The following is a 22,036-nucleotide window of genomic DNA, read 5'->3' as shown; positions in this document are numbered from 1 at the left end:
CTTGGATTTTTCCAGGAAGTGCTGGAAAATGGTAAGAAGTTGATCACTTAGCTCAGTCAAAAGGTTGAAGTAGGAATCCAGAAAGAAATTGTAAAGAGTGTATTGGACCATTTTCGCCTATGAGATTGATTGCAACTTACCAGCAAAAAAGAAATGAGATTGATTGGTGAATTGGAACGTTAATTTCATAATTAAGAGTATTAATTCCTTTATTTACATCAAAAGGTCATCAGACGTATGCACGGTTATGTTTAAGAATTTTCCAAGAAGCAAACAATCTGTTTTCAAACTCATTGGATTTTGTTCTATCTATGTCATCAAAACACTGCCTTGACTATTTGTTCACGGGACAGGATTTCCCTGGAAGAACCCAAATGTGACATTTTGGTAAGATTCAGTGAGAAATGTAAATGCCCCTACGTCGGATTCCATTTAGCTTGGCCATTATGAAATCGTCGTGCCTCCTGACCACACGCACAGCAGTGACTAGGAAAGCAAAGGCTGAGATACCACCTGATATGAAAAATAGGCCAGCGAATGGGCGAGGACCTAAACTTGAGCTATCGCTAATGCCTGTAAAAGAGGAACAGTTGTAAGAGGAGAGTAAGTATTCTTCCAATTGCGGCATTTCTCCATTTTCTGTTGCTTTGAGGATTGCCTCCGAAAAGTCAAATGCCAGAGGAGAACCTTTTGGAAACACCTAAAGGAGAGAAAAAAAATATTTTGCAAAAGATCAATTAATGGGAATAAGTAGATAATTAGAGTTGACAAAACATTTTATTAAAAATCTTACAAAGCCAAAACCACCAAGCTTGAAGGTAGGCCCTGTCATGGTGTACCCTTTACAGTACTTTGCAAGGAAGGATTTTGCATGAGGGACAACAAAGAAAGCTGCTTGAATATCTCCATTCCTAAAGGCATCCGGATAGTCATCAATGGAATCAATTTTCTTGATGTTCTCTGGCTTAAAACCCACGACAGTGATCAAATACCTCACAATAAATGAATTCCCATTACATCCAACATGTGCATTTGTTCTCAGAAGTGATTTAATATCTGAAACAGATGGTTGGAGGCGTGACATTGTCAACATGGAGGTAAGACTTGCCGTGAAACTTGCTGATATGATTAGAATTGCAAACAACCATGGTGCCAGCACAAATCGAGATAAACTACTCCTTAGTGGTTCTCCTGCATGTGAAAATTTTTCAGATTTTTCTCCTACATGTTATGGAGAACAAAATCAAAACTAAATGACTTATAACTGAGGCTTACTTTGAGCAAAGAATATGACGGTGATAGAGAACCAAAGCACAGCCCCAAACCTCTTGAGATCAGGGTTTTCTTCACGTTCAATTAGCCAAATGACTAATCCTATGAAAATGTGCAACGCTACAGTTATCAGCCACATTTTCCTTGTAAATGTCTCCATGAAAATCCACCGTTCTTTTGAATTATCTGGTTTTACAGTCACTACCATACTAAGTCCTGACTCAACATATGGCTGTGAAAACTCTGCATACTGATACCGATATGCCAGTATTTCTGTATCTCCAACTGCTGCATCGAATTCCTATTAAATTTACATGAATCTATCAGTGTTCACCATTGAAGATTATAAAAATAACTATAACATAGTGAAACATTTGAAGTGTAGCAGTTTTCTAGTCAAACAAGGTTCAATTTGGGCATTTGCAAAAGGCAAGAAGAAATCTGACCTTGCTATAGACTTCTTCCACCATATCATCATATGAGCCATAAAAGGGAACAAACATGTAAGGCAAATGATAAGGAAGGCGCTTAACAACTGCTTCGAACACTTCTATAGAAAATCCTGTGACGTATGAACCATTCTTGTCTTGATCATAATTCACCCTCACAAACTGATTAAAGGCTCCCCTAGCAGGAACTCCAATTTTCAGTGGCTTGTCCTCTGCACCGGAAGTCCATCCCTTTGGAACAGTTTGTAATCCGCCAGGCCAATATATTGGGCCTAATTCTTTCATGGACCTGTTGCCAAATCTAGAGTTCTCTCCTTCATGTATATCAGAGTTTTCTCTGAATCCGAACTCTGGTGACCAAACCGCTATCTCTCTGTAACTTTTACCCACCACATTAATGATCTGAAAGGTTCCATGTTGCAATAATGAGGCATTTTCGAATCTTATTCTTCCGCTTAAACCTTCAAAATTACTTGATAATAGTTGTTTAAATAATTCTCTGGATGTGGCATTTGCTTGTGATTTCTTCATGCCTTGAGCAATTGACCAAGCTGCATCATAAGCTTGCAAAGCAAAAATACTTGGGTTAGAATACTCTTCTTCTTCAGCGTATCTCATCCCATAGTTCTTTCGGAATTTTGTTTTGAATCGTCTAAAGGACTTGCTTGAGTCAATAAAATTGGTTCTGCAACCAAGTATACCTTGCATGTTATAAAGAGCTGAAAAATCAACAGAATCAAGAAGGCTTGCAATTTCATCTGTGACAATCCATACATAGCCTTTTTCCATCATAGCCATTTGCTTAGCCTTCTCAAAAAGCAAGACAGCAAACTGTATAGAGGATTTTACTACTATGAAGACCGTGTTGCTCTTGCTCCTCAGTTTCTTGAGCCCTTCTATGGTACCATTTTGGTATGAGAGAGACGATAGAGGAGGGAAAGCTAGATGATGTTCAATCTCTGAACCAACAACTCTAAGTGAGTCAGAGAGCAGAGATATGAGTCCAGAATCAGTAGAAAAATCATTGTTATCTTCGTAAATTACAGTCACTTTTCGCCACCGGAAGTTTTTAACAATGGCAGCAATGCATTGTATGTTGACGTTGATGTCATTAGCCATTTGGACGAAAAATGGTAATTGGTTGCGCAATGACGTAGCTGCCGTGGCAGGTGATGAAGTTAGGGATATAATAATAGGCAAATCCCTGGTGGCCTTCTGGATCTCAGATGCTAGAATTGCTTCTTGTGGTCTAATTGTTCCGATGATTGCTTGCACTTTTTCACTACCAATGAGCTCCAATGCTGCAGTAGATGTTGTAGGATTTAAATCGTGTTAGTTGATATGGTGAGTTGGTGACTCTGAAGCAAATTCAAGTTGGGAAACTTCAGGACGACAGTGAAATACATGGAAAAAAAATGAATAAGCGATTATTTGCCTTGATCTTGAACAGCAAAATGGACATAATCTTATTAATTGCAAGTAACAAAACCAGTTAACAAGATAACTAATAATGCTACTATATAGTATTTTGTTCTCAAGTTTGAGATAGGTATTGACATTTTGATGTCATTTCATCTACTAAACAGGAATGACTGTATTTTCTTGTGGATGCATTTACTTCTGACAAGTTTATGCATGTTAGAGTTAAAAAATTACCAGAAGAAGCCGCTTGAGCTGAGGTTCCATGAGAATCTTTGAAGCGCAAAACCAGCTGCTTTGAGCAAGTTAAGCGATGGAAATCCTGGATTGCCATTTCCATTGCTATTCTCTGCTCCTTCCCGGCACGAGAGCTGTAGTCAATAACGACACCTATTCTCCTGGTTGTCTCACGTTTCATTACACAGCCATTGGATTCAGCAATTATTCTCATTATCAATGGCAAAAGCAGGAAGAAAGATGTAACCCGAGACATATTAAATCTTCAGACACCTTGTTTGAATGACAAAGATCAGGAAAAATTACTTCAAAAGGGGATAAAAATTCAAGCAATGTTGGACACCCCAGATAACTGGAATAGCCAGGAAAATTAAGGACCTTTCGAAAACAAGTAGAAGATCAGAAAATCTGGCTTACGAATCTTCATTTAAAGTATTCCAAATAGTGCTTCAACGCTAGATAGAACTAATATTAATATTATTCTTACAAATATAACTTGAAAAAGTAAGTTTAGACTTTTCTATTATCCAGGAGCCACCCAAATTTCTCTTCTTTTGGACTTTTTTTTTTTTATTATTATTATTATAGTTATCAAATTTCTGGGTTACTACATATATCTGATATCTTGATAACTATTCTTACTGAAGTCAACACATCTTTGTTTTAGAGGTAGGTGAACATTGATATATCTTACTTCAGACCAGAAAATTTTAGCAAGTTGATGATCATCAACTATAGAACTAATATTAATATTATTGTCGCAAATATAAGTTGAAAAAGTAAGTTTAGACTTTTCTATTATCCAGTAACCACCCAAATTTCTCTTCTTTTGGACTTTTTTTTTTTTTTATTATCATAGTTATCAAACTTCTGGGTTACTACATATATCTGATATCAACTATTCTTACTGAAGTCAACACATCTTTGCTTTAGAGGTAGGTGAACATTAATATATCTTACTTCAGACCAGAAAATTTTAGCAAGTTGATGATCATCAACTAATTTCAATATATAGCTTAGTCAAAACTCAGAAGTTTGAATTCTCTATTTAAAGAGTGGACTAAAGATGCTATTAGTTTGAATGGTTCAATAGCTTAAAATTCTTCAATAAAATTTTCAATTCTTATTAAAATCCAAGTTGTGATATTGCTTTCTTCATCAGATATATTTCCCAGTTTAACATATGGGAGACTTGGAGTCATCAGTAATAGTTTATTGCTAAAGTCACCGTATCTGTGAACAGACTATGCTATAAACAAGTTTAGTTGGAGATAGTACGGGAAATTAGTAGTAATTTCAAAGAAGCCGAGTATATTGTATATTGCCTATAATAATTTTCTTATATATATATCTATTATATCTCATACTTGTTGGACCCAAATATTCTCATAAACTAAATGGTTAACATAAAGTCAGACAGATCTATGTATCATACGTATTCAAATTATATAATAATATATTTAGATATATAAGATTATTTAATTTTTTAATCCAATAAATGTGAGACCGATAAATTACAATTACTAAAAAAATAGATGTCAATTTTTTAAAAATGAAATAAAATGGGGATAATAATTTTTATTATTTTTTATATCTAAAAAATATAATGTCGAAGCCAATAAAATTTTGATTTTATAGCACAAAGAAAATTTTAAAACCTTGAAGTTTTAGGTTTAAGTATTATTATCTAGGTTTAGTTTAATTTTATCTTGAAATTATTTAGTTAAATTTTAGTTTGATGATTAATTTGTTTATTTGATTGTTTAATAATATAATATTTAATTATAATTGTAATTCTCTTAAACTTGTAATTAGAAAAAAAACGCTAAAAATCAATTTGTTCCATTCTTAACCGGGGATTGGACCTTAACGGCTCTTATTTATCAACCCAAGGCCCATTATCTGTCCAATTAAAATAAACAAAAAGAAAAAAATAAAAAATAAAATGGAAAAATAAATGGCGCCTAGTAGGACAGACAGGCGGTCTTACCTTTTTTTCAGCTAAGATTTCCTTTGCAATGGCAAAACGCTATTCATATTTTGCACGGGCGTTGAAATGTGACCGTTAACTCTTCCGATTCTTTCTCCAACGCTACTTCAAAGCTCACTAACTCACTCAAATTGTCATGAGTTCGATTCTCAAGCCACCACCGTCCTACCTTCAGCGTAGCTCTATCCCTATCTCCTTCTCTTCCTCCCCGATGATCTTATCTTCTCCCTTCTACCAAACGACGTCGCTCCGAGTTCGGTTTCGAGCGTTGAGGACCGGGCCCAACGGCGGGAGAATCGGCAGCGGACCTGATTTGTTGGGGAAGCCGAGTATGTTGCCAGCGATGGACAGTGGTGGAATTTCAGAAGAAGAGGAGGGTAGTGAGGGAAAAAGAAATAGAGGTGAATGGATTGATTGGGAAGATAGGATTTTAGAGGACACTGTTCCTCTCGTTGGCTTCGTTCGACTGATTCTTCATTCTGGAAAGTAAGAAATTTAATTTTCTTGGCTTTAATTTTATTTTCCCTAATTCGAATTCTCGAAGCTATTTATTCAAAAAAAAAAACAAAAAAGCTTTTTTATGGTAATGTTGTAAATTTATTGCAGATATAAAAGTGGAGATAGACTGAGTCCAGAGCATGAAAGGACGATTCTTGAGAGGCTGCTTCCTTACCATCCAGAGTCTGAGAAGAAAATTGGTTGCGGAATTGATTACATTGCTGTATGTTTGTTGTCCTTTTTCTTTTTTTTCTTTTTTTTTTGGAATTTTGATCGCTGGAATTTATTTTAATTGGAAGCTTGAACTAACCGATTTAAATCAGTTATAGTAGTACTTCTTTTGAAGATTCTGAAATTTAATCTTTTTTTTTCCTGAATTTTTATTAATTTTTAACTGCACATGTGAGTCTTAGTCAAATGTGAACGCTTTGCCTTTGTTAACTAGTAGATATAGGGAGGCAAAGTAGAGAACAATTGTTCTTTGATCAACAGCTCGTTCGAATGTACAAAATTTCGTGAAATTCATTCTCAGTTTTAGTTAGAAAGACTATAGGCAGTAGGCTGACCGATTATTGGAATTTCTACAGTGGATATTCACATTTTCTTCTAATAAAACATTCGCCTTTACCTTCTGCTTTAATCTTCCCCTATGAAGGATCATCACTTAAACTTCTGTTTTCTGTAATTTTATTTCCTCATTGGTTTTGTGCTTCTCATTTCTTGATGAGATCATGTACAAAATATTGAAGTAGGTAGGAATTACAATTGAAGTGTGAAAATGTGAAATTACAATTGCTTGATTGCTTTCATCACCTTTTTTAATGGGTGGGCAACCTATTTAATATTGAATTGAAATTCCTATCTAAATATTGATTAAATTCTTTGTGCCATAAAGCGTCAAAACCCAGGTCGTTTAATTTTACGTTTTGCAGTTAATGCTGCACATAATCAGAATTTTACCAGGGGGATGGCACTTGATATTATTGGTCCAACATTCTTTCTCAGACTTGCTTGGTTGTTCTTCATCTCTCCATTGACACAGATAGCTCGCAACTTGAACAGATCACCTTGGTCCAAAAGCCACATAATATTTACTTTTCAAACGAAATTTCTTCCACCTATGCAACCTTCTCAGATTCTAGCCAATTTAAAGGGTTTTATTCTTTTATGGGATTGTGGACTTGTGATGATGAAGGGATCTCTCCAGTTAATGTTTTCAAATTGATATAAAATTACAAGATCAATGAACGGACTTACGAAATTTAGGGGGAAAATTAGCTAAAAGAGAGGAAGCCTCTTAAGTAATTAAGATTTTATTTTGGAATTTACATAAGTTAAATGGTACCATGGCCTGTTTGGCCAACTTGTTTTGATTAAGTAAATAATTAACGCTTCTCATATTCGGTTGATAGGTTGGTTACCATCCTGACTTTGTAGGCTCAAAATGTTTGTTCATTGTTCAAAAAGATGGAGAACTGGTTGACTTTTCTTACTGGAAATGCATCAAGGGCCTGATCAGAAAGAACTATCCTCTATATGCTGACAGCTTCATTCACAGACATTTCCGAAGGCGTAAACGGAGATGATGAGGGTAATACTCTGAACTTGTCAACCAGTTTATATTATTATGTTTTAGAGGATCTTTTAAACTTCGTTCTTATTGTTTGTAATATGTCCTTTATGAGCTCCAATAATGTTGTAGAAATTAAAAGTAATTATTTAAAATTCATAAAAGTTAAATGCTGGATGTAGTTTCTGGAAAAACATATTCCTAAAAGATTATACTTTCTGCTGAATGGATTGACTGGTAAACTGGTCTGAAGCCAAATGTGCATATATCCTTAATCCATAGTACCTCTGTCAAGGAATAGGATGTCACTATTTTTCTATGTTGATTTGGGACTGCTTTCTCTCTCAACACTCACACACACATTCTGCTTTGACTAACAAACTATATCAAGAGTTTACTTCTAATATGACTGTAAGACAGAGTACTTGTCATGGTATTTCATTTAAATGTGTCGAGATTGTTTATAGTTCAAGTCAAGAAGTTGATCTTTTTCTTATGAGAATGTGTCAATTGTCTGTTTGTTAGAGAACACTCATTTATTATATTAATGGAAGACAGATGTCAGTGTGGTGCTCTCTGTCCTTTTTTGTTTTCCTCTAAAAATGGAAGACAGATGTCAGTTGCCTTGGCAGTTAATTAACTGACAAAGATAGTGAATTGCATAGTTGTGCCATTTCCTTATTCACTATGATTATTTTTCATTTACCTGGCTCTTGCTGATTGTTTTCCCACCACAAGGCACTAACGGGTATTAGGTACTGGTCTACCAAATTTTCACCTCGACAATTTGCAAATCTTTGCCAAATTTCATGTGCAGCTCTAATAGGTACCTATTTTTCTTTCTGTCTTTGTATTGGGGCCAAAGATTTACTAGGAAATGGGAGAAAAGGATCGCCCATAACTTGAAGTCAATAATGTATCAGACGTATTGTTAGGTTCATGCAAATGGTGAAAACAATACCACTCCTTTGTTAGCTGTGGCTGTGGTCTACAATAATGTTGCCTTATTTCCCCAAGTGACCTGCAATAAGAGTAGAGGTCACAAAAAATTAAGAACGTTGGTTAAAGACTCGACTGCCTCAGAGATATATTTAAGTATAAACAAAGTGGTGTCTATCTGATTTCTGCCCTTAGAAACCATACTTTTTTCCCTGCATAAGACCATAGCTGAGGCCCCAAAGTTCAGCTTGAATGCTAGAAAGTGACTACCCGTGATATCCTCATGGGTAGGCTTGGTTACCAAAGGATGAGCCATCCTCCACAAATGGGATAAGCCTAAATAAACGAGGGAAAAAAAGAGTTTTATTTGATCTCAGCTTGCTCTCTTCTATGTTAATAGTGACTACAACTAGGCTATTTCTATTTTGTAGTATAGTCTCTCTCTTTATTATATATGAAAAGATTCAAAGTTATATGCTTTAATTAAATGATAACAACCAATTATCAACCACATAAATTCTAACTGATGAGAGAAGCCTTCACAATGCTCTTTGCCCTCTTTCTGTTCTTACCTTTTCCTGTGACCTTGTCACGCTTGTCTAGCTGTTTCTATGATTTATGACATTTTGTCTTTTTTAAATAAACTAGATTAACATATTGTTTTCATAAATTAAAATAAAGAAAATAAGAGAGAAAAGTGATACATAAAACCTGCATGTTCAAACTTTGAAAAAATAAATTGTTGATGATTTTTTGAAACTATAGATGTCGATGTGGAGAGAGAGATTATCCGTTAGGATAGTAGAGATCTGCCCAAAAAAAATTTTTTTTTTAAATGTTAAAAGGAGATTTTATGTTAGGATACTCAAGTCAACGATATATTCAATATGAAGAGGAGGCAACTTAAAAGAGTATTATTGAATATTAGTGTATTCAACTTAGGTTTTTGAGTTTTTATTTCATATTGATCTTGTACCATTGAATGATGATGTAAATATTATGATTAGATTTCATGAGTTTAGTTTCAGTTTGGATCTTAAACCTTAATTATTATTATGATATAACAATTGAGTCTTAAATCTTGTATAACAAAATTTATATCCTATACTTTAATACCTAGGGTAGATTATTTATATAATTTTATTTTTGCTCCTATTTATCTCTTCAATTGAGTAATAGTGTCTTCATATCTTTGTGGAATATTCAAAACATATGCTAGTAATACATCCATCCAAGCAACCGTCGGCTGGTTCAAAGTGTGCCGACATACAATCTTTTTCAGATGAATTGATGATTCATATTATTCAACTACCAAATTTGGATGTAATCATGTCGGATGTTATAAAGTCTACTTCTCTCATCTTTCTTTGCTTTCAATTTAGGAGTGTCGGAACCACAAGTCCTTATTAGGTAAAATTAAAAGAGAAAATCCTTACCCCAAGTTTCGAAATTTATTCAATTGAGTTAACATCCTAACCAATACCATGCGATTGGTTGATCCAAACGTGTTGTAAATGTTCCTTGATAAAGAAAATAAATTCATAATGGTGTTTCTTTATGTGAAAAATAGTATAGTGAAAGAGTTTTTGTCTTTTGCTAAGATGGCCTTCGTCTACAAGCAACCCCCCACGTCCTATCTCGTCTTGAATAATCCATTTAATGTATGCATCTTTGTCCTTTTTTTTAATATTTTTGAGCTTGAATGAAAAAAAAATTTTTTTTTTCAAAGAGTCAATTCAGTTCACTAAATTTAATGTACTTCTTTTGCTCATTTTATTACTCTTTAATTTCTGTTTAATCTCTTATTTTGATATTTAAAATTATCATAAATTCGATTAACATTCTCTCAATAAATCACATAATTATTGAACAGATTACGAAAATTAAATATTAACACCATGTAAACCTAAGTCTACAACAACTTCATCACCTTTTTATAATTATAAATCTAGTAATTAGGTTATTAAGTAAGCAGTAAAATCTTTTTGATTTTGATTCGATCATCTGTCTAATCGAGGCATATATTTACCCACCAACTAACTATTATTAAGATCAAGTAGTGTATATAAGCAAATAGTAATATTAACAAAAAGATTTATTTTTCTCAAAAAAAAAAGTATAAAAAAAAAGTATAATTCTTATTTATATTTTTTTTATTAGTAAGTCCTTGTAAATATATACTATTTTTGGGTATTTTGAACCAAAAGAGAACGTACTGCATTTGGCTTGCAGGACCTTATCCTCTTGACAAGTAGAAATTAGGTGAAAAACCGCTTTCGATGACTTTGAAAAATCCTTTTAGAATTTCTGTTTGTGGTAACTGTCGTTCTTCCGCGTTTGTCCATGGTGCTTTCGGCAGCGTGGCTTTGATTTCAGTCAATCAAATACAAAATGGATCAGTTTCTAAACCAAAAATTTCATTGGCCAAAACACAAAACTCAAAAAAAAAAAAAAAAAAATCTATTTTTAGGTAACGGCGGTCTTTCGTGACTTAGGTTGTACTTTATGCTACTAATCAAAAGAAGGAAAAAAAAAGAATGGGGGGGGGGGGGTGGAATGGTTGACAAATTATGAATTTGACATCAAAATTAAACTTTTTTTTTTTTAAATATGAATTGGCATTGAAAACTCATAGGGAATGGTTGACAAATTATGAATTTGACATCAAAATTAAATTTTTTTTTTTTTAAATATGAATTGGCATTGAAAATTCATCTTTCTATCAGTTTCTTTTTTTAAAAAAAATATATTCCTTTCAAAATTTTGTTTGATTAATATGTCACACAAACATACAAAAATTAACATCAATATTTTTTTTTTTCAAATTTGATAAAAAAAAATCATGTTAACAAAATTAACATTTCGTTATCAAGATTATTAACATGTGATTATGTTTTAACAGAAAGGAATTGGTAAAATTATCGGTTAAATTTACATTAACAAATCAATATAGTAAAAAACTTAAATTTTTATTTATTATATTAAAAAAATTTAAATTTAGGATAAATATAATGCGTAATTATATATATTTTTACATATTTTAATTTAAAATTTGAAAAACTTGATGGACAATGTATAAGATAATAATTCAATTAAGCTTGTTTTCAATTCTAAAATTTTGTAGCTTCACAAGTGTTGTTGAAATATTATTACATATCTCATTATTTAAACTGCACGATTATTTTATACATCAATAAATAATGTATTAACCAAAATCAATATTTTTTCACGTGCATGAACTATGAAGCCAGAATAGCAATAAGGGTATTTTTGTCAAATTAATCCTAAACGATGTCCAAAAGTGTGTATGGAAAACGGATTAACATCAAACAAACATCCTTTTAGACAATAATACCCCTCCTCCACGCGTGCTCCATTGCTCTTTAGCATTTATCTCTTGTCGCTACCCACCAACAACGCCACTACAATCCAAAACCATAAAATTCACACATCACCACCGTTCCTTCATGCAACGTGGACGGTCCAGAACTCCCAGTTACCAGTTCCCCATTAGTCGATCTGACATCACGGCCTCCTACGCCTTTGCCATTGGTCCACGTCTCCACATTCCAGCTGGCCAACAAAATTATTAAAAGGAGTCGCACATGAAAAATTATATATTTAATGTCCTAAAAGGGAAATAGAAAGAGGGAGATAAGGGACACTTGGCGCTCCCACGAAGCCCTAACTCGCGAAGAAGGAACCAAACGCTGTCAGAAGAAGCCACCAGAAACACCAAATAAAAAAATAAGTAAAAATATTTTAGTATTCTATTAATTTTTCTCTCGTCTTCAGTCATTTCTATTTTTTTCTCTCCAACCCATGCTTCTCTTTGCTGTCTGCTATTTCTTTTTTAAATTATATTTTACAAGTTTTCATTCTTTTTTGCTTTTTTTTGGAGAATTAATCAATTAAGTTGTACTATTTTAATATTTTTTGGGTTTGGTTGTGTTTTGATCTTTGGTATGTTAAATTTTGAAGCGTTTTTCATTTTCTGAATTGCAAAGCTCATGTTTTCATTAGCTCAGACTTCCAACTTTCTGTTTTCATTAGATTTCACTAACACTTAAAGAACAAAAAAAAGAGAGTTATTTACATTCAATTTTTTTTTGTTTTTGATTGTTTTTCTTAGTTCAAATTTTAAACTGATAAAGGTTATGTTTTTATCTGATCTTGATTTGTGGGTTTTATTAAAAACGTGAACTTCCCAAATATAGGAGAAAAATATAAACCTTAAATTTGTTGGGATTTTATTTATTTTGCTTTCACTGAAGTATTGCAGTAAAGGACTATCTATATATATTTTTGGGATCAAATCTTTTGAATTTGGCACTGTTTTGTCCAGATTTTAATGGGGTCTAACATGAACTTCAAGAACTTTGGAAGTGACCCACAGCAGGCAGCTGACGGCAGCGAGAATAAGCCGCTGGGGAATAATCGGTTAACTAGACAGCCATCAATCTATTCTCTAACCTTTGATGAGTTTCAAAGCACTATGGGTGGAATAGGAAAAGATTTTGGGTCAATGAACATGGATGAGTTGTTGAAGAACATTTGGAATGCTGAAGAAACTCAAACAATGGCTTCTTCCAATGGTGCCGTAGAGGGAAATGGAGGTTTACAAAGGCAAGGGTCTTTGACTTTGCCAAGGACACTTAGTCAGAAAACTGTTGATGAAGTTTGGAAAGATATTTCAAAGGAGTTTTCAATAGGGATAGACGGGATTGGAACAGTGGGTGGCACTAACAATATGCCACAAAGGCAGCATACTTTAGGGGAGATGACTTTGGAGGAGTTTTTGGTGAGGGCTGGTGTAGTAAGAGAGGATACCCAATTGGTTGGGAAGGTTAATGATGTTAATGGGGGGTTCTTTGGGGAATTACTGCTATCCGGGAATAATACTGGGTTTGGAATTGGGTTTCAACAAGGTGGTAGAGGTCCAAATTTGATGGGGAATAAGGTTTCTGAAGGTGGTAATCAAATTGGTATTCGGGCTTCCGATTTGCCTTTGAACGTTAACGGAGTTAGATCAAACCAGCACCAGTTGACTCAGCAGCAAACTCAACAGCAGCATCAGCACCAGCAACGAATTTTTCCTAAGCAACCTGTTGTTGGATATGGAGCTCAGATACCTTTACAAAATGGTGCTCAGTTTGGGAGTCCTGGAATTAGGGGTGGAATTGCTGGGATTGGAGATCAGGGACTGAATAATGGTCTTATTCAGGGTGCTGCACTGCAAGGTGGAGGGATGGGGATGGTTGGTTTAGGAGGGCCAGTCAGTGTTACAACTGGATCACCTGCTAACCACCTTTCATCAGATGGGATTGGGAAGAGTAGTGGAGATACTTCCTCTGTTTCGCCCGTTCCTTATGTGTTTAATGGAAGTTTGAGGGGTAGAAGATGCAGTGCTGTGGAAAAGGTTGCTGAGAGGAGGCAGAAGAGAATGATAAAGAACAGAGAATCAGCTGCAAGATCACGAGCTCGCAAGCAGGTGAATATATTTTTTATTTACTCATTCATGTAATGTTTCCTTCTTCATAGCTTTTTAGTTTATCGTATTGTAAAAGGTAGATAGTTTGGAATATACATTATTATCATCTGTGAATTGAATATCTGAATCTTTTCCCGGCTATGTCAACTCTGGTTCCTATAATTGAATGAGAATTTTGCTTAACTTTTTATGCCTCCCAAGTCAGTTAAGAAATAGCCTGGATCACATAAAGTTCCACCTTGAGATATCACATTTACTTTGTGGTGCCAAGACATCTCAAAGATTTTATACTCTGTTTTTACCATACTTCAAGCAACACCTTCCCACCCAGTTTCCTCTAGTTGTGGCTTAATGAGTTTTACTTGCCATTGACCTGCTTTTATTATCTGTTACATGCTGAATCCCAAAAACTTCTTGGAAGATTATGTTGCAGTATGGTAATTTGATAGCGGTCTGACATGGGAAGAGATGAAAGATTTTGAAAGTTGATGTCATGAGAAGTTATAAGGATCCTTGTTACTATGTAACGAAGCATTTGTTTTAACAAGATGAGAAGTTTGACGCTCTATCATATAAGAATCAATAATACCATTGATTAAGGTTGACATCCTTGCCCTTGTTGATTTTGTTATAACTATAGCGAATTAAAAGAGTTCTATCCTATAGTAACTGGTAAAATTGTGGTGTGTCTCAAATATGTGTTTGAAGTTTCTTATGGGTTTTGATTTTTGCTTCTCTACTAGGCGTATACAATGGAATTGGAAGCAGAAGTTGCAAAGCTAAAAGAGGAGAATCAAGAATTGCAGAGGAAACATGTATGCTCTCTCCCTTCTTTGTTTCAATGCACACAATATTTAGGAATTGTTGGCTATGGCAAACACATGCTTATATTCTCATTGACTTTATTTGGTTGCTGCAGGCAGAAATCATGGAAATGCAGAAAAATCAGGTGCCGAGAAATTTTCTTTGCCATTCCTCTTTTTATTTGATAACAACTTAATATGATTACCCTCGTCAAATATCATGAAGCATCATCCTTATGCATGCTCCCTCAAGATGCTTTCAAAAATCACATCTTTGTTAGAGGAATTAAAGAGTTCTTCATCTCTAGAAATTCCAAAATTTTTCTGTTGGGTTCACTATGTATCTGAGTATGATTATCGTTCCACTTTACTGGAATGGTATTGGTTTCTCATATAAGATCATACTGTTTTCTCATGGAATCCTTTAAAAACCCTCAATTTATGATTTGCCATTTGTCATGAATATTCTGGAACTGCTGCTTAAGTGAATGGTACATGAATATTTAGTGTTCTATGGGTTTTGTTTCCCCTTTTCACCCTTACCATGATGTTTCCCCATGCCCAAGGGGCCACACTCAGTACTCCTTTTAATCTAGTTAGTTATGCATGAAAAGCTAATTAGAATAGTCCAAGTCCATTTTTGGGAACCCTCTTAAACAACTGACATGGTGTTAATTTTGGCATTAAACTTGAACATAAGAATTAGCCTCTGAATGTAACTAATCTCAAATCTACTTTCACTGTACACTCTCTGGTTGACTGCTTTGCTTATTTAGTTTTGACGTATTTGGTTCACTTACAAGAATTCTTAGGTGCACAATCCAATCAGATTTGAGCATTGAAAAGAAATTTCCACATGCACGAGCCCTAAACTCCAGCGTTTTCCCCCCTATTAGCAAATCATAATTGACTTCTATGTATTAGAAAACTGGCATAGAACTTGGCAACCATTGAATGTTCAATTTCCTAATCTTGTTTAAATTGGTTGACAACCACAGGTTGTGGAGGTGATGAATATGCAACAAGGAGCTAAGAAGCAATGCTTGCGAAGAACACAGACGAGTCCATGGTGAAATAAAGTGGTTATGCCTATGATTCTTGGTTAAATTATGTATGGCAGGAGGTTGTACATATTTAAGTTAAGGGTGGGTAGTCGTTCTTCCTTTAGATTCGGAGAGATGAATCAGTGCTGTGTAGATTAAAAATCTTCCAATATTCGTCGTATTTTTTTTATATCTGTTTCTTTTATGGACATCATGGATCAATCAGTTACATCATATATGTAAAATTTCAGAGCATCGCAGAGTTCCCTTACCGTTCCCGTTTATTGAACTAATTCTGTGTTTCTGCACCCTTACAAATTCATGGATTTTTTTCCCTTTCTTCTCATCTGTTTCAGACATGCAATGAGAATAATACACTGGTTATGAATTATTCATTTCTGTATTTGGTGCTGGGCACCTAAACTTGCCGAAAATTTAATCTAACACTCGGGCCCCGAAAGCTCACGCAAATCCTTACTTCTGTAACCAGTTAAGGTAACCATTTTGTTAGTAACCAGAATGGGACTTGTAGACAACCTTAATTCAGCGTTTCGGGTAGTAGAGATCGGGTCTATAGATGTTTTGTAAACTCTGCCTCTGCTTATGGAGTAGTGAGGATAGTGCATCCTTATGCTTACGTCTTTTCCATCTAATCCTTCAGTCTCTTAGTAGAAGTAACCAATGATATGCACAATCTCCGCTTTCTGCCCCTGATTGTTCATTGAAAATAAATATATTGTAAAAGTAACCAATCAAATGCACAATCTCTGTGCTTTCAGCCACTGATTGCTCATTGAAAAGAAATACATTAAGGAGAAATGGAGTAAAACAGCGTGCGGGGGTGTCTCTACGCCTGTTCATAATACTGAATATTATCTGTATGCCCAAATTTGAGAAACCAATTAAACTGATTCCCAAATCAACAAATATGGGCGAAAGACATTACCTTTCCATCTCAACGGTGAGTGATTAAGAAAAAAAAATTGATTACAACCAGAGTGGCCCCAGTCCCCAAGGTTCTCAACCGATAGCAATGCAACTTGTGTAAGCAAGGGGCAGAAAGAATCTGGAGAGTCAGTTCCATATTGAAACAATTCCCTTCAAGTTGTCAAAGCAAACTCACGTTCACTAGTAGATTCACTGTTTAGCTGCAGGAAAGGTCCATCCCTAATCCCTTCTTTGGTTAAAGAATCATCTTCAAGTTACATCCTCTGAACCTCATCCAGCAAACTGGCAGCTCAGCAGAATAACATCATTACTTTCAGATCAGAACCTTAATTCTAAAAAGGATAGCCAATAGTGCATTCCATGTCCTTCCAGGATATCATTTTCCTACGATCCCTCCCTCTAAATGATCTTGCAAGCAGTTTACCACTAACAGGTTTACACAAGCCAACATCAATCACAGAACTGCTCTTCCTCTTTTCAGAAGATGAAGTTGCCTCATCCATGTAATAGTCAAACAACATAGCAAGACAGTATACTTGGTGTGATAATGTATAGTTTTCTACATCTGGGGGTACCATCTTTAACATATGAAGATTTACCTACATGATGCAACAAGAGAATGAGAATTTACTGCTCATGGTTATGAAAAAGTAATAGTGGCCCTCAGGAGACACACTTTCAAGTAGAAGAGAGCACTAAGAAATTGGAGAAATTCGACTAGCAAGCATATCACACTGTTATGAACAGGAAAAAAGGAGCTAAAACACTATGTTTAATAAGTGAAACCATTATCATTTACCAATGCCATGATTCATCATAAGAAACATGAGCTCAATTAACTATGCTTCATTGTAATGTCATTCCATGTCTCCATGCCCAGAGAAAAACTTCAGCAAATCACTATGCATTAATGTGAGATAGCCACTTCAGAAATATCGGTTGCTTACCTCAGCTTCCATAGCACGAACTTCATTTTGCCACTCAGAATAGTCATTCTCAGAAGAATTATCTAGAGGGGAAGAGTAAAGATTCAGTGAAAATAGAGGAGGCCTAAGAGGGTACTCCATACTGATCTTAACCTGCAACAAATCAATTTGGTGTCAGGCTTCCATTGTTAGTGAACATAATAGAACAAAACAAAGTAATTAATGAAACCTTGGCTTCGAGTTTCATATTCCTCCCACTTGTGTCCATTTTCCTTGTTAAAAGAAGAATAAATTCCTTGATACAATAGTCCACCCATGATTTTTCAGCGATTTCATAGCACTGAGTAGAAGCAGAGTTTTCAGTCTCTGTCTCTGTGGGCTCATCCAGATCACTATCAGTCTCCAGAATGAAGTCAGAATCATCATCACGTTTTATGAAACTTGGTGATTTTCCCTTACTGACTGGGGACAAAATGCTTTTTGAAGTCAAAGCCAACTGCTTGGAATGATTAAGACTAGATTCCTTTAATAGAGTAAGTTTAGCATCAATTGTGACAGATGGAGCTGAAAGCAAAGATGGAAGCTCCCCATCTTCCCTTAAACCCTCCAGCTCTTCCTTTGACATACCAGATCTTCCATCCAGATCAACATCCATAGGTTCTTGAACTGGTTCTGCATCAGCAACAGGTTGAGATGAAGCCTCGTTGACTTTGGATCCTACAGATGACCAACTATGTAAACTGCATAAAGGGCTATGCGAGGCCCATGGAACACTTTTACAATTCAGAGAAGGCCATTTAAGCTTCATAAGTGAATCAAGCTGTTCCCTGTAATTCAATAAAAGAATTCCAAATTTTCAACAAAAAATACCACATTGAAAACAAAACAAGCTAATAATGTTCCTACATAAAATTATAAAATATTCAAACACAAAAGATTCATCAAACAAACAAGTTACGCTAAGGCAGAGGGGTAAAAATCTGTACTAAAACCACATATTAGGGACTTTATATCATTAAGATGCCAACAAGGACCCTAGCACAGGAAATTATAACTGAATATTCAGATTTGACCACATTGTGGTATTCAGTCCTATTTTCTTTCCTACTCTTTTCTGGAAGATCCAAACTCCAAACATACAGAGCAGTGACTCACGCAAGAGCCAGATCTGCTTTTTTCCGTGAGCGGATTCTTTGCATAACCGTCTGCACTCGGTTCTGCTGGCGATACAATGCAAGACCAGAAATAACAGCATCACTTTTGGTTTCACCGTTTGAAGTTTCATGGCTATTAAGCAATGGTGAAACCTCAGGTAAGAAATCAATTCCTGCCAAATGCTGGGCCCACTTATATGGACGTGAAATTCTCTTTTCATCAAACATAGCAGCATCACCAACGAAGAGCTTGGCTGACTGCGATATCATTCAGAACAGTCATTATTACATGAAAAGGAAAAACTCTACAAAGAGTGAGAGGGTGAGGGTGAAAGGAAGGCACATAACAGTTATCAGACACAAACCTGATGAGGCAGATCAAGGCCAGTGTCATCAGGAAATAAATTGCAAAGGATATTAGACTCAGGTCCTTCAGTTGACCCTTCAATCCCAACACAAACAACATTCAACTTTAACAAGTACTCAAACTTCAAAGTGATAAGTTTTGTGGATCTAGGATCAGATGCCTCATCATCGAATATGTGAAGGATAATTTTCAAAGGATGGACTTGATAGACTCCTGCCTGGTCAATAGACTCCTTGCTTGGAACCCTCTTTGGCCGCTTTCTCCTTCTCTGGCCATCATCTTCCTCATCTGGACCATCATCCTCCAACCTTGAGCTCTCTATGCTAGTAGGTAAACCTGGTAGTTTACAATAACAATACTCAATTCATAATTTTTGTGAAAGAGAAAATTTAAAGTCATCTGCTACCAGAAGCGCAGAGCATGTTAGAGGCCAAGATAACAGGATAAACTGAAATATAATACACATCAAATACATCTTAAAGAGAATTCTTTGTAGAAATAAACAGTTTTAAGTACACTCATCCTCCATGGAGTTTAACCTAATACAACTTGGTTAATTCTGTTAGCAACCATATTAATCCAGCAAACATAACAAATTGGTTGTCTTCAACTTAAATGCAGCACACCATCTTTCGCTGAACTATTAATGCCAAACTTTATGTCAGTTGATATTATGCCCCTTTGCACAGCTACTTGTGTATTGCTTGGAGCACAGAGCATAACTACAAAGTAACATCTGAAAAGCTATCAACTATGGCACTATGCACAAGCCAGGAAGTAAGACTAACATCACTCACCATTGTCTTTATTTGCTTGCTGGCGAGCCAAAGCTTGAGCGTCCTTCATACTACCTATGATCTCCAGATCGACATCTTCACCAAATGCTTCCTTCTGGGCCATGAACTGTGAGTAAATCACGTAAAGTGGAGGTGGAAGCAGTTCAGCCAAATGATGTTGCTTCAGTTTCTTAGTATGCAAAACACCCAATTGATTCTGTACAGGCAATGATGCTTTCTTAAGGGACTTGAGGTGTGAAGGCAGGCTTGACAGAAACTTCTTCCGATTCGCTATCACCTCTAGAAGACTTTTCTTTTGTTGTTCCAACTTTTCTAGAAGTTTGCATAGCTCTTTCCGCTGAAAGAAATAATATCCAAAGGTATGCTTAGCATAGCATGTTTTTTTTCGCTAATCCCTTTAAATACCAAGACAAAGTTGCCTACTTCAATTCAAAGTACATGATTCATTCTCTTAAACATGAAAAAGGTCTCAAAAAATTTTCATAAAATTAAAACATTAGATAAAGAATATAGTTTATTTATTCATCAAACTTTGATTTAATTAATAATTTACCTGGAAGAGCTCATAGTTTAGCCTTTTAAGCATCAAATTATGGGAGCTATCATCAGACAAATTCAAACCCTTAATTTCCTCAGGAGCGTCACGAAGAAACTCATCCTCCGGTACAAGTTCGATATCAGGATACTTAGATTTGAAATCTTTGCAAGTTTTTATAGCTTTCAAGTAATGACTCTTCTCGTACATTAAATTGTGAAGCTGCAGCGTCGTGAAATCCACCGGCGCCTTCGCGCGTTCCGTCTCCGCTTTCACTTTGTCTTCCTCCAACAGTATAATACGATTCGCCTAGAAAAAAGGATAAAAAAACAAAACCCTAGGTTTCAATTTCTCTTTTTTTATTTGAAAAAGAGTAATCTTTTTTAATGGGTAAAAAGAACTGCAAGAGACATAAAGAGGAAGATGACCTGGCGGAGAGTGACGAAGTGGAGGAACATTTGGGTGACTTGTTCTCTGAGTTGGGATTTTGGTTTGTTTTCGTTTTTGATTGAGAGGATTTTGGTGACGATCTCTTCTACCGAGGCTTTGCTTTCTTTAAGCATATCGTAAGGAGATTTCTCAGGCTTCCGCGGCGGAGCTGGTGAGCTCTCTTCCACCACCATTCCCTCCTCTATCTCTCCGTCCTCCATCTTTTTTTCTGCCCTCTCGCTGCTTCAACCCTTAGCAGCCTCTCCTATATTCTTTACTTCATATTCCAAAAAACGCCGCGTTTTTCTCGCCTGTTTTGGACAGTGGAAAAGAAACGGAACGCCAGAAAGTCAAAGTATTGGGCTCTTTTTCTTTGAATTATATTGGGCTTGGACATGGTATATAAATGGGTCACTCCTAGCCTAAAATGCCTCTATATTACTCCAACTTCTAGTCCCGACAACTTTTTTTTTTTTTTTTTAAGCAAAAATCGAGTAGTCAAGTTGTAATTGAGTCGAGGGAAATTCGAATTTAATTTGAAATTCATTACTTTAAATTTGTTTTGAGTTTAATTGAGTTTTCAATTTTGATTTTGATTTGAAATAAAAATTAAATCATTCAAACTTATTTTATTAGATTTTTTTTAAATAAAAAAATAAATTTAATTTTTTTATTGAATTTTAAACTCAATTATTTGTATTTAAACTTGAGTTTGAGTTTAAGTTTAAATTCATATATATGTATATATATATAAAAGTAAAATAATAATATTTTAATTAAAATAATAAAAATATATATTAAAATATAAAATAATATTAAACTTATGAATTACTCAAGTTATATATTAAAAAGTTCAAATTTAACTCATTCAATAAATCAAGCTGCTTAAGCTCGATTTTACAATGATTAAATTAAATTTGAATTTTATTCAAATTAAACTCAAATAACTTGTAAATATTTATATATCATTCAAACTCTTAACCTATATATATACCCAATAATTCAGCACAATAAGTGCTTGATCGTCATGTTGAAGGCAATAAATCAGCATTATTCATTTGGAGTGATGAAGGATAATGGGTTAAGTTTTTGGTGGATCTTGAGCCACATGATGATTTTAAATGTTGTTTTATGGTCACCTCGGCCCTAATTTTGGTTATGCTGTTATT

General features: G+C 35.0%; 5 protein-coding genes across 8 annotated transcripts; 2 read left to right on the top strand and 3 right to left on the bottom strand.

The window, feature by feature from the left end:
* Positions 1-281: 281 nt before the first annotated feature.
* LOC111311367 (glutamate receptor 2.9-like) lies at positions 282-1,646 on the bottom strand. Its single transcript, XM_089748172.1, has 4 exons — positions 1,629-1,646; positions 1,276-1,573; positions 794-1,221; positions 282-700 (listed from the first exon to the last, which is right to left on the bottom strand). Exons 1-4 carry the CDS (start codon positions 1,644-1,646, stop codon positions 395-397), a joined length of 1,050 nt encoding a protein of 349 aa, XP_089604298.1. The 3' UTR covers positions 282-394.
* Positions 1,646-3,633, bottom strand: LOC149520584 (glutamate receptor 2.7-like). Its single transcript, XM_089748152.1, has 3 exons — positions 3,279-3,633; positions 3,157-3,186; positions 1,646-3,022 (listed from the first exon to the last, which is right to left on the bottom strand). The coding sequence occupies exons 1-3, from the start codon at positions 3,631-3,633 to the stop codon at positions 1,680-1,682; spliced, it is 1,728 nt and encodes a 575-aa protein (XP_089604278.1). The 3' UTR covers positions 1,646-1,679.
* Positions 3,634-5,346: 1,713 nt separating this feature from the next.
* Positions 5,347-7,661, top strand: LOC111312605 (protein DCL homolog, chloroplastic-like). 2 transcript variants are annotated; one of them, XM_022913024.2, is made up of 3 exons: positions 5,347-5,853; positions 5,974-6,088; positions 7,278-7,661. In XM_022913024.2, exons 1-3 carry the CDS (start codon positions 5,504-5,506, stop codon positions 7,449-7,451), a joined length of 639 nt encoding a protein of 212 aa, XP_022768759.2. In that variant the 5' UTR covers positions 5,347-5,503; the 3' UTR covers positions 7,452-7,661. The 2 variants fall into 2 exon arrangements, with proteins under 2 accessions (XP_022768759.2, XP_022768760.2); XM_022913025.2 differs by having other exon boundaries at positions 5,363-5,853; positions 7,303-7,661.
* Positions 7,662-12,004: 4,343 nt separating this feature from the next.
* On the top strand, positions 12,005-15,983 carry LOC111312604 (ABSCISIC ACID-INSENSITIVE 5-like protein 5). Of its 3 annotated transcripts, none has more exons than XM_022913023.2 (5): positions 12,005-12,125; positions 12,720-13,865; positions 14,609-14,680; positions 14,785-14,814; positions 15,667-15,983. In XM_022913023.2, the coding sequence occupies exons 2-5, from the start codon at positions 12,726-12,728 to the stop codon at positions 15,739-15,741; spliced, it is 1,317 nt and encodes a 438-aa protein (XP_022768758.2). In that variant the 5' UTR covers positions 12,005-12,125; positions 12,720-12,725; the 3' UTR covers positions 15,742-15,983. The 3 variants fall into 3 exon arrangements, 2 of the variants coding, with proteins under 2 accessions (XP_022768758.2, XP_022768757.2); XR_016346081.1 differs by lacking the exon at positions 12,005-12,125 and adding an exon at positions 14,287-14,465 and having other exon boundaries at positions 12,145-13,865; XM_022913022.2 differs by lacking the exon at positions 12,005-12,125 and having other exon boundaries at positions 12,145-13,865.
* Positions 15,984-16,456: 473 nt separating this feature from the next.
* On the bottom strand, positions 16,457-21,109 carry LOC111312603 (THO complex subunit 5B-like). Its single transcript, XM_022913021.2, has 8 exons — positions 20,867-21,109; positions 20,457-20,747; positions 19,904-20,240; positions 19,105-19,442; positions 18,741-18,997; positions 17,815-18,412; positions 17,607-17,738; positions 16,457-17,258 (listed from the first exon to the last, which is right to left on the bottom strand). The coding sequence occupies exons 1-8, from the start codon at positions 21,086-21,088 to the stop codon at positions 16,992-16,994; spliced, it is 2,442 nt and encodes an 813-aa protein (XP_022768756.1). The 5' UTR covers positions 21,089-21,109; the 3' UTR covers positions 16,457-16,991.
* Between the last annotated feature and the right edge of the window lie 927 nt (positions 21,110-22,036).

This window comes from Durio zibethinus, chromosome 1, assembly GCF_047325235.1.
Source record: "Durio zibethinus cultivar Kanyao isolate XHJ-2024 chromosome 1, ASM4732523v1, whole genome shotgun sequence".
NCBI lineage: Eukaryota > Viridiplantae > Streptophyta > Magnoliopsida > Malvales > Malvaceae > Durio > Durio zibethinus.
Note: the sequence above shows the minus strand (reverse complement) of the source record. Positions and strands in the feature narration are given on the sequence as shown.

Bases quoted from the DNA above. Each gene is read 5' to 3' on its own strand.
- LOC149520584 (XM_089748152.1), bottom strand. From the start codon at position 3,633: ATGTCTCGGGTTACATCTTTCTTCCTGCTTTTGCCATTGATAATGAGA. The intron at 3,187-3,278 runs GTCAATACCTAT...GCAATTAATAAG, and splicing joins AGATGAAATGACATCAAAAT to ATTATGTCCATTTTGCTGTT. The intron at 3,023-3,156 runs GCAAATAATCGC...CATCTACTGCAG, and splicing joins TTTTGCTGTTCAAGATCAAG to CATTGGAGCTCATTGGTAGT.
- LOC111311367 (XM_089748172.1), bottom strand. The intron at 1,222-1,275 runs GTAAGCCTCAGT...CATAACATGTAG, and splicing joins CGTCATATTCTTTGCTCAAA to GAGAAAAATCTGAAAAATTT. The intron at 701-793 runs GTAAGATTTTTA...TCTCTCCTTTAG, and splicing joins AGCTTGGTGGTTTTGGCTTT to GTGTTTCCAAAAGGTTCTCC.
- LOC111312603 (XM_022913021.2), bottom strand. From the start codon at position 21,088: ATGGAGGACGGAGAGATAGAGGAGGGAATGGTGGTGGAAGAGAGCTCA. The intron at 20,748-20,866 runs GTCATCTTCCTC...CCTTTTTTCTAG, and splicing joins ACTTCGTCACTCTCCGCCAG to GCGAATCGTATTATACTGTT. The intron at 19,443-19,903 runs GTGAGTGATGTT...GTAAACTACCAG, and splicing joins GCAAGCAAATAAAGACAATG to GTTTACCTACTAGCATAGAG.
- LOC111312604 (XM_022913023.2), top strand. From the start codon at position 12,726: ATGGGGTCTAACATGAACTTCAAGAACTTTGGAAGTGACCCACAGCAG. The intron at 14,681-14,784 runs GTATGCTCTCTC...TGGTTGCTGCAG, and splicing joins AAGAATTGCAGAGGAAACAT to GCAGAAATCATGGAAATGCA. The intron at 14,815-15,666 runs GTGCCGAGAAAT...TGACAACCACAG, and splicing joins TGGAAATGCAGAAAAATCAG to GTTGTGGAGGTGATGAATAT.
- LOC111312605 (XM_022913024.2), top strand. From the start codon at position 5,504: ATGAGTTCGATTCTCAAGCCACCACCGTCCTACCTTCAGCGTAGCTCT. The intron at 5,854-5,973 runs GTAAGAAATTTA...AATTTATTGCAG, and splicing joins CTGATTCTTCATTCTGGAAA to ATATAAAAGTGGAGATAGAC. The intron at 6,089-7,277 runs GTATGTTTGTTG...TTCGGTTGATAG, and splicing joins GCGGAATTGATTACATTGCT to GTTGGTTACCATCCTGACTT.